The sequence below is a fragment of the Hemicordylus capensis genome, chromosome 10 (genome assembly GCF_027244095.1).
Source record: "Hemicordylus capensis ecotype Gifberg chromosome 10, rHemCap1.1.pri, whole genome shotgun sequence".
NCBI lineage: Eukaryota > Metazoa > Chordata > Lepidosauria > Squamata > Cordylidae > Hemicordylus > Hemicordylus capensis.
This window is the reverse complement of record NC_069666.1, coordinates 12,264,166-12,280,536: the sequence shown is the minus strand read 5'-3', so window position 1 is coordinate 12,280,536 and position 16,371 is coordinate 12,264,166. Positions and strand designations below refer to the sequence as shown.

Genomic DNA, 16,371 nt, shown 5'->3' with positions numbered 1-16,371 from the left:
ACATTCACAGCCGCAGCCACCTCTGTGACAGCAACATGAGAGCAACATGAGTCAATAGTGCATTCGTTTTCCCTGGGGGTGAGCATTGGCTCCGTTTACAGGGAACATATTTAATTTTGTATTGTACATATGCCCTCTACCCACATACACACAACTCATTTCTGTAGTATTATAAGAACACAGGAACTCCAGCTCCAAGATAGTAGGCTGGTTATATGAAGACTATATTTTGGTCTGGTTCTGTTGTCTTAGACCAGGCCTGCTCAACATTGGCCCCCTAGCTTGGGGGGGGACTACAACTCCCATCATCCACAGTGGCTAATAGCCAGGGATTATGGGAGTTGTAGGCCAACATCTGCAGGAGGGCCGAAGTTGAGGCACCTCTTAAAAGTGGTGTTTTTCTTTATTTAGCAGGGGGAGAGCAACTGGCCCCGTCCATCCCCAGCACAATATCCCTCCAGTGGCTGTTGCTGGTGTCTATCTTACATTTATTTTTTAGACTTTGAGTCCTTTGGGGACAGGGAGCCATTTTAAAAATTTATTTATATCTATGTAAACCACTTTGGGAGTTTTTGTTGAAAAGCAGGATATAAATCTCCATCATCTTTGTCTTTCTCCCATCTTAAGATCCTTTTCCAGTGTTCTTCCAGAACCATGACTAGAGCTGGACACCTTGACTAAGCTAGAGCAATCTGGGAAAGGACATCTATGGTCTGCACATGGATTTCTTTCTCGATTCCTCATCTGGATTATGCAGGAGGGCATTCACCAAAGGGTGAGCTGCAAGCTGTTCCACCATATCCGCACTGCCAAACAGATGGTGAAGACTGTTAGCTAGGATGACAACCACGTAGACCTGTGAGGGTGGTGGGTTCTTGCCCGGAGCATCCCTCCCTCTTCCCACAGGATCAGTGCTACAAATGCTGAAAGTACTTTAGCAAGGGAGCCCCATCCCCACAGCAGCATTAATGCAGCTGATGATGGAGTAGAGAGCCTGTGTCCTGTGGTAGCAAGCACGAATTGTCCCCTTTGCTAAGCAGGGTCCGCTTGGGTTTGCATTTGGATGAGGGGGCCACATGTGAATACTGTAAGATATTTCCCTTTGGGTTTGGGGCTGTCGCTCAGTGGCAGAGCATCTGCTTGCAAGCAGAAGGTTCCGGGTTCAACCCCTGGCAGCATCTCCAAGTAGGACTGGGCAAGACTCCTGCCCCAAACCTTGAAGAGCTGCTGCCAGCACTGTAGACAACACTCAGCTAGATGGACCAATGGCCTGACCTGGTGTAAGGCAGCTTCCTATGTTCTTATTAAATCTTTGGAAGGGGCCAGGATATTGGGAAGGATGGGTTTTCCGCCTGGAATGCAATAACGTTTCCTTTTCAAGGGGATTTGGTGGACAGGTTTGCTTCAGTGTCAGGGTCTCTAGTCTTAACTAGCCACCATAGTTTATTTAGGAAGGAATTTGCTGCTAGGTCAAAAGAGCTGGCTAGTCCTGGTTTTCAGGTTCGGTGTTTTACTTTTATACCCTGCACATGTAAGCTTGACTTACTAGCTGCAGACCCCTCGTTCATTGCTCTGCAAAAATCTTGCTGTCGTGCACACAGTTTGCTGATTTGTGCTTTGTGGCATCAGGCAATTCTGACGTGTTCATACTGGGATTTTTTTATCAGGGAATGAGGGAACACACCACATGTGGTATGGGGCTGCACATCTCCAAGTACTAAGCAGACCTATGGCTGCAAGCCCTGGCCAGTCACAGCACTTCCGCACAGGTCCACCCCTGACTCCCCCTCACTTTCCATGCTCCCCCTAGAAAACAATGGTGCAGTCATGGCAAATTCCCTCCCAGTATATAAAGCGTGAATTGCATTTCAGGCCTATTTCTCACTGAGCAGATAAATCTGCATCTGGACCAGACTATTTCAGATCATGGGGAGGGCGGGGGGGCTCACATGACTGAATGCTCTTCCACACAAAATAAATTCCTCCCACATGGAAAAAAAAAGAGATTGGGGAGAAGGGTCCAAGCCTCTAGCCTTGCTCTGACATCCGTTTCTCAGGGCTAATCAAATAAATCTGTGCTCAGAAGGCGTCTCCATTCAGATCTCTCAACCCAAATAGAATGCGTTGCACTCTGAATTACACTGGTTCTTTCTCCACTATCATCTAAAAAATGATTTATGGCAAGTGAAAATGTTTATTCCTGCAGGATACCCCAATAGCAACCAGTGATTGTGTGATTATCATGGGGGTGGAGAGAGGCTTTGAATAAGCAGCACCTTCGCAGCAACAAGACTACTTAAAACAATAATATTGATTTTTGAAGACAAAAACACCTTTCGCACAATTCTGCTTCCTGCTAGACAGATAGTGATACTTCCAGCAGCAAATATTGCAATGTACATCACCTGGCTCTATAAATATATTGATATATTGCTAACAATTTCTATATCAGGTGGTATAGAAATTCAATTTTAAAAATGAATAAAAACAAAATGAACCTTTACAAAATATGTTCTGGGAGGGAAATAAATACCTGGAGGATGAGGTAACGGATGCCTTTTATTCTAGTACGTATAACCAGACCTGCATATCTTGGGCAACCTATGCAAGGCCACAAGTCGTAGACAGCTGCCTACCAGAGTCTTGAAAACCTCCTGATTTTGCTGCCTGCCTGGGATGACTATTTTGTACCTAGCTCCAGCTGATAGACCTGAAGGTTCCAGATGTTTTGTTTTTTTAACCAAAGTCGATCCCACAAGTCAGATATCTGCACATTGCTGACGTATGCATGTTAACGCCGACATGCCATGCAGATCATGGGACCGCTAAGCATTCCTCATAAGGGATAAAAAGGAATATTGTACATTCTCTCTGTCCAGGCCTACACAGTCTGACAGCCAGATTGAGGGAAAGGAGATCAGATTTGGGGTTTGCACTTCCCTGTTGTTTTAGAGAGGGTTGGGGATACTGGGGGGGGGGGTAACTGTGGTCTTGTTGGGGCAAATTCTAAAATGTGTTGCACCTCAGTCTGCTGACATTACAACAGGTGCAAGCAGGAAGTCAAGGAGGATCATCTAGCTGATACACATTGCAATCTAGATCGGGTGCTTTTTGAAGAATTCCTGTTCTGTGCACCCATGACAATCTTCTTTCTCGCTAACATTTCAGCTGAAGATAGACCTCTTCCCCTGAGGGGCTTTTAGCCAGGACTGACCCATGGCTCCTGACAACCAAAGAGGTCGAAATGACTTTGTGCAATGGCTTGGGGCCATAGCCAACAGTAGAGCATCTGCCTTGCATGCAGAAGGTCCCCGGTTCAGTCCCCGGCCTCTCCAGGTAGGGCTGGGAAAGACTCTTGTCTGAAGAGTCTTTCCCACTGTGGCGAGCCACTGCCAGACAAAAGGAGACGATGCTAGGTAGACGGGCCAATGGTTTGCATTGGTCTAAGGCAGCTTCCTATGTAAGAGAGCCAGGATGCACAGCTGCACCTTCCAGGGAGGACAGCTGGTCTTGAATTATCCCTTTTGCTAAGCAGGGTCCACCCTGGTTTGTATTTGAATGGGACACTGCATGTGAGCACTGTAAGACATACCCCTTAGGGCAGGGGATCCTCAGTGTTGGGGCCCCAGATGTTCTTGGACTTCAACTCCCATAATCCCCAGCCAAAGGCCACTGGGCCTGGGGATTATGGGAGTTGAAGTCCAAGAACATCTGGGGGCCCAACGCCGTTGAGGATCCCTGCCTTAGGGGATAGGGCTGCTCTGGGAAGAGCATTTGCATCCAAGTTCCCTCCCTGGCAGCATCTTCAAGATAGGGCTGAGAGAGACTCCTGTCTGCAACCCTGGAGAAGCTGCTGCCACCTCTGCATAGACAATACTGAGATGGACCGATGATCTGACTCAGTATATGGCAGGTCCTATGTCCTTCCCCTAGTGGCACAATAGTGCTCCACAGGACTCAAGCTAGTGGTGAGGGGACGTCAGACTAGAACGGAGTCAGGCCCTAGTGCCAGAAGACAGGTCATTGAACACAAGTCATTCCTTTGCTCCAACCTGCACAAGACACTTCCAACCATACCATAGGAACACCTGCTCAGCAAAGTGGTTTTTAAGATGGGCCCATACTATAATGTTGTCTTACATCATTACTTGTTTCATCATCATCATCATCATCAATTCTCTGTTTGGTTTAAAGTTTTATACTGCTTTGGATGCTTGATTGTGGAAGAGTGGCAAATTATGAACCTTCTTAAGGAAGTTTCCTTAACAGTTGCTTCAGATGGCACGTTTTTGTTGCACTGGCTATGTACATATCTCCACTATAATACTACGCCTGGCTAAATGTGCCTCCAATTTAAAAATAGCTCTATTCTGCTTTGTTTCCTACATGAATACTCGCACGTGTGGCACACACAGCACAAGTGAGGTGCACAGCCTTTTGGGGGCAGAGGGCTGGACTATAAGCAATCTAGGGTTCTTTCCAACTCTAACATTCTATTATTCTGTGTTGTCATGTGTGAACGCTAATGCCTTTAGAGTGTGCATGTCTTTCAAGCATTTATGTTGCAATCCACCCTGGACCTGATGAGATGGAAGACTGCTCTCTGAAACCATGGAGAGTCTCTACCTGTCAATGTAGACAATACTGAGCTAGATGGTCTGACTTGTATAAGGCAGGCTCCTGTATACTTATGTAGATGGGATATGTATCATTATTGCATTTCAGCAGGGTAGGCTGAAGGTCAATCAACCCACTGGTAGATCTCTGGGTTTCCAACAGATCGCTAAGGATTTCCAGCTTCCAATAGTTTAACATTAGCAAGTAAAACTGTAAGCTAAAAATCTGCCATGACTGCCCTTGTGTTAATCAATCTTCATCCAGCCTCACTATTCCATGCTTACAAAATATTCGTATTAATTGGTTGCCTTTGATTGAATCTTTGTGCAGCTCTCCTGGTCAATTTTAGAGTCTTCTGTTAGAATTCCTGATCAGTAGCAACTCAAGATTGTATATATGCCTGTACACACAAGTGATCTCAGTGTATGGTCCATAATAAGGTGCAGTACATGTTGGTTCCACTCCAAGTCACAATTTTACAGCTAGCTCCACTCCCAAGCCACTGTTTTATACCTAGGTCTGGTTGGCAGATCTCAGGTTTAAAAACAAAAACAAAACAAAAACACTAATCTACAGTAGATCCCTCAAACCTGAAGCCTGCTTATCCATGTTATAAGGGCTAATGACTCATCTGTGAACCAGGGATTCCCACATGCAAATTTTCCTTCAGGAAGCTGCTTTATCAGCCTCAGTCTCCACATCTGCAAAATGGCAATAATAATTATAGCCTACTTTACAGAGTATCTGTAAAGAATGAGATAATCTATGCAAAGGACTTTTGAGCACTTTAAAGAACGATGTAAATTGGGTGTGCCATTATAATAAAAATCTAAGAGATTTTATTTACTCATATTTTAAGAAGTGAAAGAGCATATCAGAGAATCTACTTACCCGGACAGCATACAATATCCCAATCCGCAAACTGGATTCACCCCTCTGCCCGAGGTCTTTGTCCTGTTTGGTTGTGAAGGCAGATTCTTCAGAGCCCAACAAGAAATGGTCCTCTTGGATGTTTGCTTTCAGCAGCTTATCCAGGTCTCCCCGGGGATAAGATGTGGACAAGGAGCTGGTTAGGCTGATGTCTGGTGAGGTTGGGCTGCTGGGCACAGTTACACACTCTGTGAGTTTAATTCTCGGTACCTCTTTAGTCCGTAGGCAGAAGTTCTTTAAGCTAGGTAGGGTGGAAGGGTTGGCTAGCTTAATATTAGCCATGCGAGGTATCAATGTGCACAAAGCAATGTTGCTGTCTGGTGTCCCTGTGGTGACATCTTCTATAGACATGTTAGGCATTGAGGAATGAGATGGCGTTGAGCCTTTAAGATGCAGAGGTTTACTCTGCCCATCTTCCTCAAACGATGTGGGGGACTCATTTCTAAAACGGCTGTATTTAGCCCTGTGAAGCATTCCTGGGTCTCTCAACAGTCCTACATACAGTACGTGTCCGCTGAGGCTGTGTAGGATCCGTTCTCTCATAGCCTTCGAAGTTCTGTGCCTGGATCTCCTTTGCCTAAACCGGCTGCCTTCTTATGAATGAGAGGAAGTAATATGGAATTAAGCAAACCAGAACAATTTTGAAAAGAAAAAAGAAGAGAGCCGATGTGGTCGCCGGTGTTCTCGACAATCTCCCAAGTGGCTTCTTCCTCTTAATAAACCCAGCTTCGTTCTGCCCGGACATCTGGCTATTTGAAATTAAATCTAAATGAAACACACACAGAGACACATGCAAGTAAAGCACAGGAAGCGATGGCAGCCTAAACTGAAGAGTTCTTCTCCATCACTACAGTTGCAAACAACCTCTAAATTGTCCTCCGCTTTGAATGCTCCCTGCCGTAGCCCTTTCTTACTAACAGTAAAACCTTAGTTGCAGTTTAAAAAGAGAGAGATTTCATACTATTTCATACCAAACAATATATAAGAGCTAAAATCTCTACCCTTCCTAGATCAGTAACAAAGAAAAGAAATTTTTTCACCAGCTTTGCTCTTCGCATTTTAATGCTGAATTGCTCTGTTGAAAATAGCTATTATATATAACTTATCTGCAGTTTTAACATTTCTTTATTCACACAAAGCATATAGGGGGAAAATCCCATAGAAAATAATTCTGTGGATGAAGCTCATTTGTTCTCAGCAGAAACCTCGTTCATTCTTTAAAGATTCCTTAAGCAAGTAATATCCAAAAATGCTCCGTATTGAATTATGATCCGGCACAATATTACTTCAAATCTTCAGATTTCATCATCCATCAATGGAAACAATTCAGCAAAGCATCTCTAGCAGTCTCTGTCATCAGCAGATTTTCCTCAGTAGCCAGGTCATGGTAGCTTGTTTCTGTGAAAGATTAGCGCAAGAGAAGGTTGCTGTTTTTATGAATGAAGTTTTCTGAATGAATTTCACTGTGTGCAAGCTAAATAAATCTGTGAATGAAGCTGAGAATGGCTGTAACTGACTGACAGTCTCAGGGGTGTTTAATTTTCAGCCAATCAGGAGAAGGTCTGATGACTCATGCACCATAAATACACTAAACTAGTAGCCATGCAAAATGTGACTTTTGGTGATGGGGGCAGTTCTTAATGCACTGGTAGGTAGTGAATGAAGACATCAATCATTACAGTGCCAATAAGTCTAGAGCACTTTTGTTGTTGAGGAAAAATGTGTTTTTGGCTGCTATTTCTGCAATGCAGCATGAGCAGGTTAGTACAAAAAATAAAACATCTTTTCCACTGACATTAGTTCACATGGCATACAATCCTGGGGGAAGCAGCAATGTATCGTGCTTTGAAACGGAGTTCCTTTTTATTGACTGTTGGTTCAATATCTAATGACACTTCCTGTGCCTATCAAATTTGCTTCGAAGACATGATGAAAACTGCAAACGAGTAAGCACACAGGAAGTCAGATCTGAGTAGGCAGTGCAATAAAATACACTGCATCCTCGGAAACTGCTGGCAGCCTAAGCCATTAGAGAGGAAGACAAAACTGCATCAAACTGAGGGGAGGGGGGATGACCTGATGTTGTAATAGTGATCATTAAATATACAGGATGGCTGTATGCATTGTGCATCAAGTTGTGTGCCAAGGAAAGCTGAATGTCATCTGTGTCAATTATGCAATTATGCATATATTGACTTATTTTCATATTTTTCTACATCTGATAATGGTGGAGTGGGGGACTGCAGAGAACGACAGTCTTGCTCCCTGATCACTGTTCACCCCCCACTCCATTACTTCTCAGATCCCACCAGATATTGTCTGTGTACTTTCAAGATTATCTGCATAGCTTTAGGGGCTACAAACATGTGAATAAGCAACAACCTCTAGATGCTGAATTTTGCATCTTTGCGCAGAAGTTAGTCGCACTGCACTCAATAAAGCTTATTTCCAAGCAAGCGTGCATAAATTTCTGCCTTAGCTTCCCATTCATGTTGGGTTTCTCAGCAGTGAGCCTGGTCCATAGCTGGGTTAATCCAGAAAGTAGTCATTCCATGGATCAGGAGCACTGAAATAGTACCCCGACCTCTGCTGGACAGATGTGCCAGCTGGTCATGCTTGTCATTCTTAGTGCAAATGGCTCACAGAGAAAGATATGGGACCATCAGGGGCTGGGCAATAGGCACATCTGGTTTCCCATGCACACTACCTGATTGCTACATACTACCTGATTGCTACAGTATCAACGCAGGCACACAGGAAGTCATGGTCTGGATAAGCCAACCCATATTAGCAGTGAAAGAAAAAACCCACACAATGCACTTCAGTACATATTAGTGATGTTCAATGAACTCCAATGCACTTAAAATGAAGCTCCTAGTTATTGTAGTGGATAGCTTTGGAGCAGGTGTCACCAGATTCCCTTGGAACCTTAAACAGCTTGCACAAGCTTTGAGTTGTGATGCATTACTACAATATTATTCCTTTACCCAGAATTACGGTTCTACTATTGATCTTTGTTTTGCAAAGGAGGGAGGGGAGATAATTATATCCCTAGGAACTCCCAGAAGATAATAACATTCTACTGGCCCTTAGCACTAAAGGGGCAAGAACATTATTAATTACTTCATCTAGGGGTTCTCAAACCTGGGGCCCCAAATATCATTGGGCAACAACTGTCTCCCATTACCCCCAAACAACAATGACTGAAGGGGCTGGAGTTTATGAGAGTCCAACAACATCTCTGGGGACCCAAAGACCCCTGGATTTATCTACTCAGGTCTTTGTGGCTTGCAGGAGAGAAACAAACATCTTGACCCTTTGCCAGGCTAAGAGGAGAGCGCACACAAGATCTGGCAGGTACCAACCTGCAGCTGGACTCACTTGGAAGCAGGAATCAGGTCCAAGAGCTCAGATGAAGGCCCTGGCCAACTTGGAAGCCCACCAAAGGGAATCGGACACTAGGCATTCCATTAGCTCTTTATACATCCATCCCTATAGGACAGGGATTCTCAACGTGTGGGTCCCCAGATGTTCTTGGACTTCAACTCCCATAATCCCCACCCCCAGTGGCCTTTGGTTGGGAATTATGGGAGTTGAAGTCCATTACATCTGGGGACCCACACGTTGAGAATCCCTGCTATAGGACCTCATGGCAGCCATAGCTCCACCCTCCCAGCAGATTTGCAGGGAATTTAAAGAAGTAGTGCTCTGTCTAGTCTAGCAGAGACCTTCCTGAGGCTCTCCAGTAATTGCTGGACTACAACTCCCATCATGCTCAGCCTCAGAGGCTAACCTGAGAGCTTCAGGTTAGCTCGCCCTGCTCTAGTCTGAAGCCTTGGGAGGGTGTTGTTGTTGTTGAGCAGGATCACAGTATGCCTTCTTTCCTGGGGAATCTGTCATCTTATCTTAGAACTGCCCTGGGTGGTGCATGGCCAGATTCAGACTCTGGAAGGCCTAACCTGCTCCTCCTGAATTTGGAGGTTGGTAACTCACCCCTTTCTTCAGAAATGTCTCCAGGAATTCAACTTTAGACTCCAGGTCTGGTGGACTTAGAGGCTGTGGAACCCCTTGAGACAGTGGCCTTGGCTTTGGACCAGAGTAGTTGCTAACAGAGGGAGCTGGGGCCCAGGTTGCAAAAGCCAATATTGCACATATTTTAAGATTTATTGAGTCCATTGCTGCTACGGGCCATCTATAGAATCAAAACTGCCCTGCAATCTTTTAGATTCTGCCTCTTACCGGTCATCTCCCCCCCCCGCACTTTGCATGGCCATTCTACGCTGAAGTCACAGCAGTCCTGCAAAAAAAGAGTCACTCCATGGGGGGGGGGGGACTCTGTCTAGTCTAGTTGCTATTGGCATATCTGCTCTGATGTAATGGAGGGGCATGGCAGTCTGCTTAGGGCATGTTAGTGTAAAGGGGCTGATCTTTGGGATAGGAATTCTGAGTTCTGTAGCAACATATCTGAAATTTAACCCCCTCATCTAGGTTATCATCTATTTACTTATTTCTCATTTTTTTACACTTTGTATATCCCACTCGTCCTCCAAGGAGCCCAGAGCAGTGTACTACATACTTGAGTTTCTCCTCACAACAACCCTGTGAAGTAGGTTAAGCTAAGAGAGAAGTGACTGGCCCAGAGTCACCCAGCAAGTCTCATGGCTGAATGGGGATTTGAACTCGGGTCTCCCCGGTCTTAGTCTGGCCCCCTAACCACTACACCACGCTGGGTCAAGTTTTTAAATTACACCTTGCTACAGAGAAGTTCAGTGGTCTCAGAGCATTTTTATTAAAACAGAAAGACACTACTGCATGCTTATCAAATGGAAGGCAAAGGCCCCAGCTGGGATGGTTATCTAAACATTAACAATTAACATGGTAGTTAATCCATGTGGGTTTCTGCATGCCCATGAGATGTTCACATGATCCCAAGGCCATCAAACAACTTGGGCTTTCCTTTGCAACTTTAATTGCTATGCCACCCTTTTAAATGTGAGGACCTTTTTGTGAAAGCCTTCTTTTCTCATATTCCCAATGAAGTTGGCGTGCAAAAGGAATTAAAAGCATCAAAGGAAGACTCACCTACCTAGAGGCACCAGCGAGTGGGTTTGTGGTGTGGGAGGAGGCACATAATAACACACTGTTTTAGTAAGTCACAGGGTGCTGCACATGTGAAGCACGTTTGGGTTTTTTTTAACCCTCCCCAAAGCTCAAAAAAGAAAATAAAAGAAACAATCCGAAATAGAAGGCTGGTGCAGCATCGCTTGAGCTTTCTCTGCCAAAACAGGAGGAGGGCAGGGAAGCAGAAGTAGGAGGAAATGAAGTGGTCAAAGCTATCTTGACTTTTAAAAGGCAGGTTGAAATTTAAAGTGGGCCTTGTTTACACACCCAGATCTCCTGAGATACTGTTCCCTTCATTTAGCTTATTTGCTAACTCATTTACAAGGATGAGGTCTTCATGTGGACCAAGCTGAAGGAAAGGAAAAGGACGCCCATCTTTTGACTCTTAACATCCACAGCCTTCCTTCTACACTCCGATATCCTGGTGACACTGCCAAGTACACCTAACAGGGCTAAGTGCAGATCTGAGGGGTGCCTACCTGAATGGACTCCCCCCACCATGGTGACAGACAGAAGTTCCTTTCATTCTTGAGAGGCCATTGGAACATAAGAAGCTGCCTTCTACTGAGTCAGACCATTGGTCCATCTAGCTCAGGATTGTCTACACAGATTGGCAGTAGATTCTCCAAAGCTGGAGGCAGGAGTCTCTCCCAGCCCTGTCTTGAAGATGCCAGGGAGGGAACTTGGAACTTTCTGCATGGGAGGTGCTCTTCTCAGAGCGGTCCCATCCCCTAAGGGGAATACAGGAACATAGGAAGCTGCCATATACTGAGTCAGACCATAGGTCTATCTAGCCCAGTATCGTCTACACAAGCTGGCAGTGGCTTCTCCAAGGTTGCAGGCAAGAAACGTACTGTATGCTTTGGTAGTTTGTTGGTTCAATAAAAAAAATCTTGTCCTATTTAAAAATAAATAAATCTTGTCCTATCTTGGAGAAGCCAGGGGAGGGAATGTGAAACCTTCTGTTCTCCCCAGAGCAGCTCCATCCCCTAAGGGGAACATCTTCCAGTGCTCACACTTCTAGTCTCCCATTCATATGCAACCAGGGCAGATCCTGCTTAGCAAAGGGGACAAGTCATGCTTGCTAAAAGACCAGCTCTCCTCTCACATATCTTCCAATGCTCGCATATGTAGGCTCCCATTCAAATGCAAACCAAGGTGGACCCTAAGGGGGAAATTCATGCTCGGTGCTACCACAAGACCAGCTCTTCTCCAGCAATAGCACCAACAGCATTCTAGCTAGCAGCTCCCACCTTCCATGTCCCCCCACAGACACACTGCCCTGTGTAGTGTCTGCTGCCGCAGTAGTCAGGGGTGCTCTCCCATGAGGCACAATGAGGCAAAAGCCTTGGCCGACAAGTATGCCATGGAGCAGTGAGTGCAGGTCCCCACCCCACCTTCCTGCTGCTGCCCCCAGTTGCTCACCGTGCCTCCCTGGCTCTGCTCCCTTCCCTCCTCTTTCCTTTCACTCGTGTCCCCTCCTTCCTAGGGAGCGCTCCTCCTGCCTGCCTGCTGGAGGAGAGCTGGTCTTGTGGTAGCAAGCATGACTTGTCCCCTTTGCTTTGCATTTGAATGGGAGACTACCCTGCTGGATCAGGCCCAGAACAGCTCCGCTGGATCAGGCCCAAGGCCCATCTAGTCCAGCTTCCTGTTTCACACACAGGCCCACCAGATGCCTCTGGGAAGCCCACAAACAAGAGATGAGGGCATGCCCTGTCTCCTGATATTGCTCCCCTGCAACTGGTATTGAGAGGCATCTTGCCTCTGAGGTTGGAAGTGGCCTATATCCACCAGACTAGTAGACATTGATAGACCTGTCCTCCATGATGGTCCCCTGTTAACTTTGATGGATGAGCCCACAGAGGCCCCGGTACGTTTCTTCCAGGCTCAATATTTACCTAATAAGGTTCTCAAACTTAGGTCCTCAGATGTTGTTGGACTACAACTCCCATCATTCCCAGCCATTGTGGCTGCAGATAATGGAAGTTGCAGTTCAACAACTCCTGGGGATCCAAGTTGGAGAACGCCTGTGAAAAACGAACTTCGATGAAACAAGTAATATGTGCAGCTAACAGCTTACTCCAGGGGTTCTCAAACTGGGGTCTCCAAATATTATTGTACTATCATTCCCATCATCCTCAGCCACAAAGGTCAACGTTTGAGAACCCCAGTTGTATGTAATTCCAAACTGCCCAGTCTGATTGAAGGTCTCCTCAACTCCTGTCTGACTTCTCTAAACAAGTTCATGTGGGCCAATAAAACCTTATAGGGGACATGCTTAAATCAGTGCCAGTTTGCAGAGATCACTATCCTAAAACATTCAGCCTGATTGTTGTACACAGTTCTAATCCCAAATCAGACTACATAATGCTGGAATAAGTATGCACTCTTCCTTTAGTTTACAAATTAAGCTTTAGTCTGCACTGCTGAGAGAAGGGCATTATTTTCAGGTATCTATAAACTTCAATTTTATGGTCATTTTGAAAATATGTGAATTACTTCAGAAGTTATCACAGAAATAAAAGAAAAGGTAATCTTTTATTATCCTGTAATAATAATTCTAGCTATTCTGTAAGGGTGGTCTAGAAATTGAATAAATAATAAATAAATAATAATCATAATTCCCCACTAAATATAATACATTCAGTTTTAATTGTTTTAATCAGGTGCCTCCAGCCTTCACTACACCTGATCCTAGCAGACTTTTTTCTATTTAAAACATTAGCTTACATTAAAAATTGACATTTTTGTGATATAAAGTCTAATTTGTCGTATCTTTTAACTTGTACCTCAGCTAGAGACAAACATAATCTATACCACAAGATGTTGACATTATATGCTATTTGCTTGAATAAAAGTGTTACAAGATATTTTAATTGCATGGATATTATTGCAACATAAAGTGGTGATTCTCTTTATTTAGCAGAGGGAGAGCAACTGGTCCCATCCATCCCCAGCAGAGCATCCCTCCAGTGGCTGTTGCTGGTGTCTATCTTATGTTTCATTTTTAGACTGTGAGTCCTTTGGGCACAGGGAGCCATTTTATTTGTTTGTTTGATTGTTTATATCTATGTAAACTGCTTTGGGAATTCTTGTTGAAAAGCAGTATATAAATATTAATCATATTCATATAAGTTAGCATCATTAACTTATCTTTTATTTTATGTTTATTTATGGTATTAGCATTACCAGTCTGGGAGTAATTTGTTTTTCTGAATATATCTTCCACCATCCCTGGCCTTTGGCCACAGTGACCAGGGGTTTTGTGATGGGAGTTGCAGTCCAAACACAAGAAGTTACCCAAGACTGGTGAGTACCAACATTGATACACAGTATAGCATGCATTCCTGTTTCGGTTATTTTATTCAATGGGGTGGGGGTGGGGGTGGAGGGCAAAGAAGTATTATTTGGAGTAGGAATGTAGTCTGATCATTGTAACATAGTTGGAGGTTCCCTTTACATATCCAACCAGCAAGCTTGTCCTCATGAATTAATGTTAAAGTCCAGTCAAGACCTCTGACCACGTGGTTCCTCTAAGTACATGTTCAGAATACAATGCAAATTACACTCGGCCCTTGAGAGAGATGTTGCATGATATTAGAAGGCCCATATTGATTGAAGATTTGCACAGAGCCCAACCAATGTAGGAGCAACAACAAGAGGCAGTGGAAACCTACTAATGGTGCATGTGGGTTAGGGGATTCATATCACGATGGTTACCCCTGATTCTGCTGCCACAGTGGCATGCAACGTCCTCTGTACCTCCTATTACTTTCTGCCATCCTACATTTGGGCCTTGGTGCTGTAGTTGTGGTGAGGTTTGGGGTCATATTTCCAGGTAATATGGTAGCTCTACTGATCCCTCACATACCGTACAGACCAACTGAGGGCTATGCCTTCTAATGGACTTTGAACACAAAGATTCCCCGTTCTGGAATGTGAACCACCCAGAGACGAAAGTTTGGGTGGTATATCAATCTAGATATAGATAACTTTGATAGCTATTCAGAGACAAAGTCAGAACAGTGGGCGCTTCACTCAGCTCCCAAACAACTGATTGGTGGTGTGTCTGGCTCCCAGTATGGCCATCCGATTTCCACACTGAGCCAAGGGGTTGAGGTGGCCTCAGAGTTTCTCGCCGGGGAAGTTTTTCAGGCTTATGGGCAGGGCCTGTTTGTTACATTCACCAGCTCCGCCCTAGCCTAAGCTATCCCCACTGCTCAGTCAGTCTCCCAGGGCTCCTTCTAGTCTGAGCCCTCCTCTAGAACTGGGCCCTCACCACTGGCCAGTCCTCCCTTAGATAGCCCTTGACAGCTGGGGCAAGTCTCGCGAGATCCCATCACAAGATCTCACGGGAGCTGCTCCCAATCCTGCAAGGCCTCATGGTCTATTGACGGCGACACCATATCTCTGTGCTTGGACCAGTGACCACGCCTCCTTTTGAGCATGTTGTTGTCTATTTCCTCCCCCGCCCAATCAGGACATTTCTGCAAGACTCTGCAAGACTCGGGAAAGCCCTGCCCTGGAGGTCATTGTGTTTCCCTGGGGCGAGCAGTTCTGCCTTGGGGATTCCCCGACATGGTGGCTGGCATATTGCACAATGTTACATGTGCATTGCAACATAACATTGGCACAGATGTGCATGAGCGCACATGTAGTGCAAAAGGTAATAATTGCACAAAGGCAGTTGCGTAACTGCTGGCCAATCAAAATAATGGCTGTCAGTTAATGCTTGTTTTTAGTGCAACTGCACTCCTGCAGAACCACTCCTGCAGAACCATTCAGCCACCATTCAGTATATCAGCCACCATACAGAGTGTCCAGCCAAGGGTTACATGCACACAACATGGGTTGGTTGACAGGTTTTAAGCAGACATTTGTCATGGATATTCTCGGGTCAGATATGTAGGAAGGTACAGCTTAAAAGAAACAGCCCTAACTGTAATAAGTTTGCCCCTTAATGTTTTTTTATTTTCTACTGGCCATGGCCTTTTCCACTTTACAGGCACACAGATCAGAATTAATTTTATGATGCACCATTTTTACCTCTAAGTTTATGGCATGACTTATTTTTATACCATGGTGGGATAATCTGATTTTCAAGTTGCATGAGAGTGCTTTCATTGCACCACACTGGTTAAATTACTATTGTCATTTCTGGTTTGCTTTTTTCCTTCACTGTGGCCATTGGGCGCTTCCAACTTGAAAAGAAAAATCGGAAATTGCAAGGAGTTGAGCAGTGATCTTGGAGACGGCAGACTTGAAAAGTGAAGGCCTCCGAAGTAAAATGGACGTTTAATCACAGTGGGTGCTTGTCTTCGCTAGCTGTTATAATGAACTCTCCCTCGGACACCTGCACACAGATTTATATCAAATACCACACAATTGCAACTTGCTCTCCTAAAAAAAAGAGGGGAGATAGTGAGCGAATAAATCCTCTTCCTTCTCCAAAAGCTCTTGAAAACCTTCCCACCAAGCAGGGAAGGGAACAACAATAGGTTTTATTGACCTCTTCCTCAGGAGAGCTTTAAACTGCAGTAGATGCTTCCTGTCACATGCACTTCCTCATGTTAATTCTCAGTGTGTGGGTGAGACAGACTGCAGTCACATTTACTGCCTTGTGAGTGGAGGAGTGGAAAGGAAACCGAGAGGCATGTGCCCATGCCAATGCTGGTTTTGCTCAGTGCAGAAGTCTGGAATCGT

At 45.0% G+C, this 16,371-nt stretch overlaps 1 protein-coding gene across 6 annotated transcripts in view; it reads right to left on the bottom strand.

The window, feature by feature from the left end:
• Positions 1-10,647, bottom strand: part of SHC4 (SHC adaptor protein 4) — a 58,316-nt gene extending 47,669 nt beyond the window's left edge. For 2 of the 6 annotated variants that reach the window (XM_053273073.1, XM_053273077.1), the window contains exon 1: positions 5,509-7,024. In XM_053273073.1, coding sequence (XP_053129048.1) covers positions 5,509-6,090 — 582 coding nt within the window. In that variant the 5' untranslated portion in view covers positions 6,091-7,024. Of the gene's footprint in view, positions 1-5,508; positions 7,025-8,912; positions 9,051-10,629 lie in introns of those variants that run through there. The other 4 variants (XM_053273076.1, XM_053273074.1, XM_053273075.1 and 1 more) reach the window with 4 other exon arrangements.
• Positions 10,648-16,371: the final 5,724 nt, after the last annotated feature.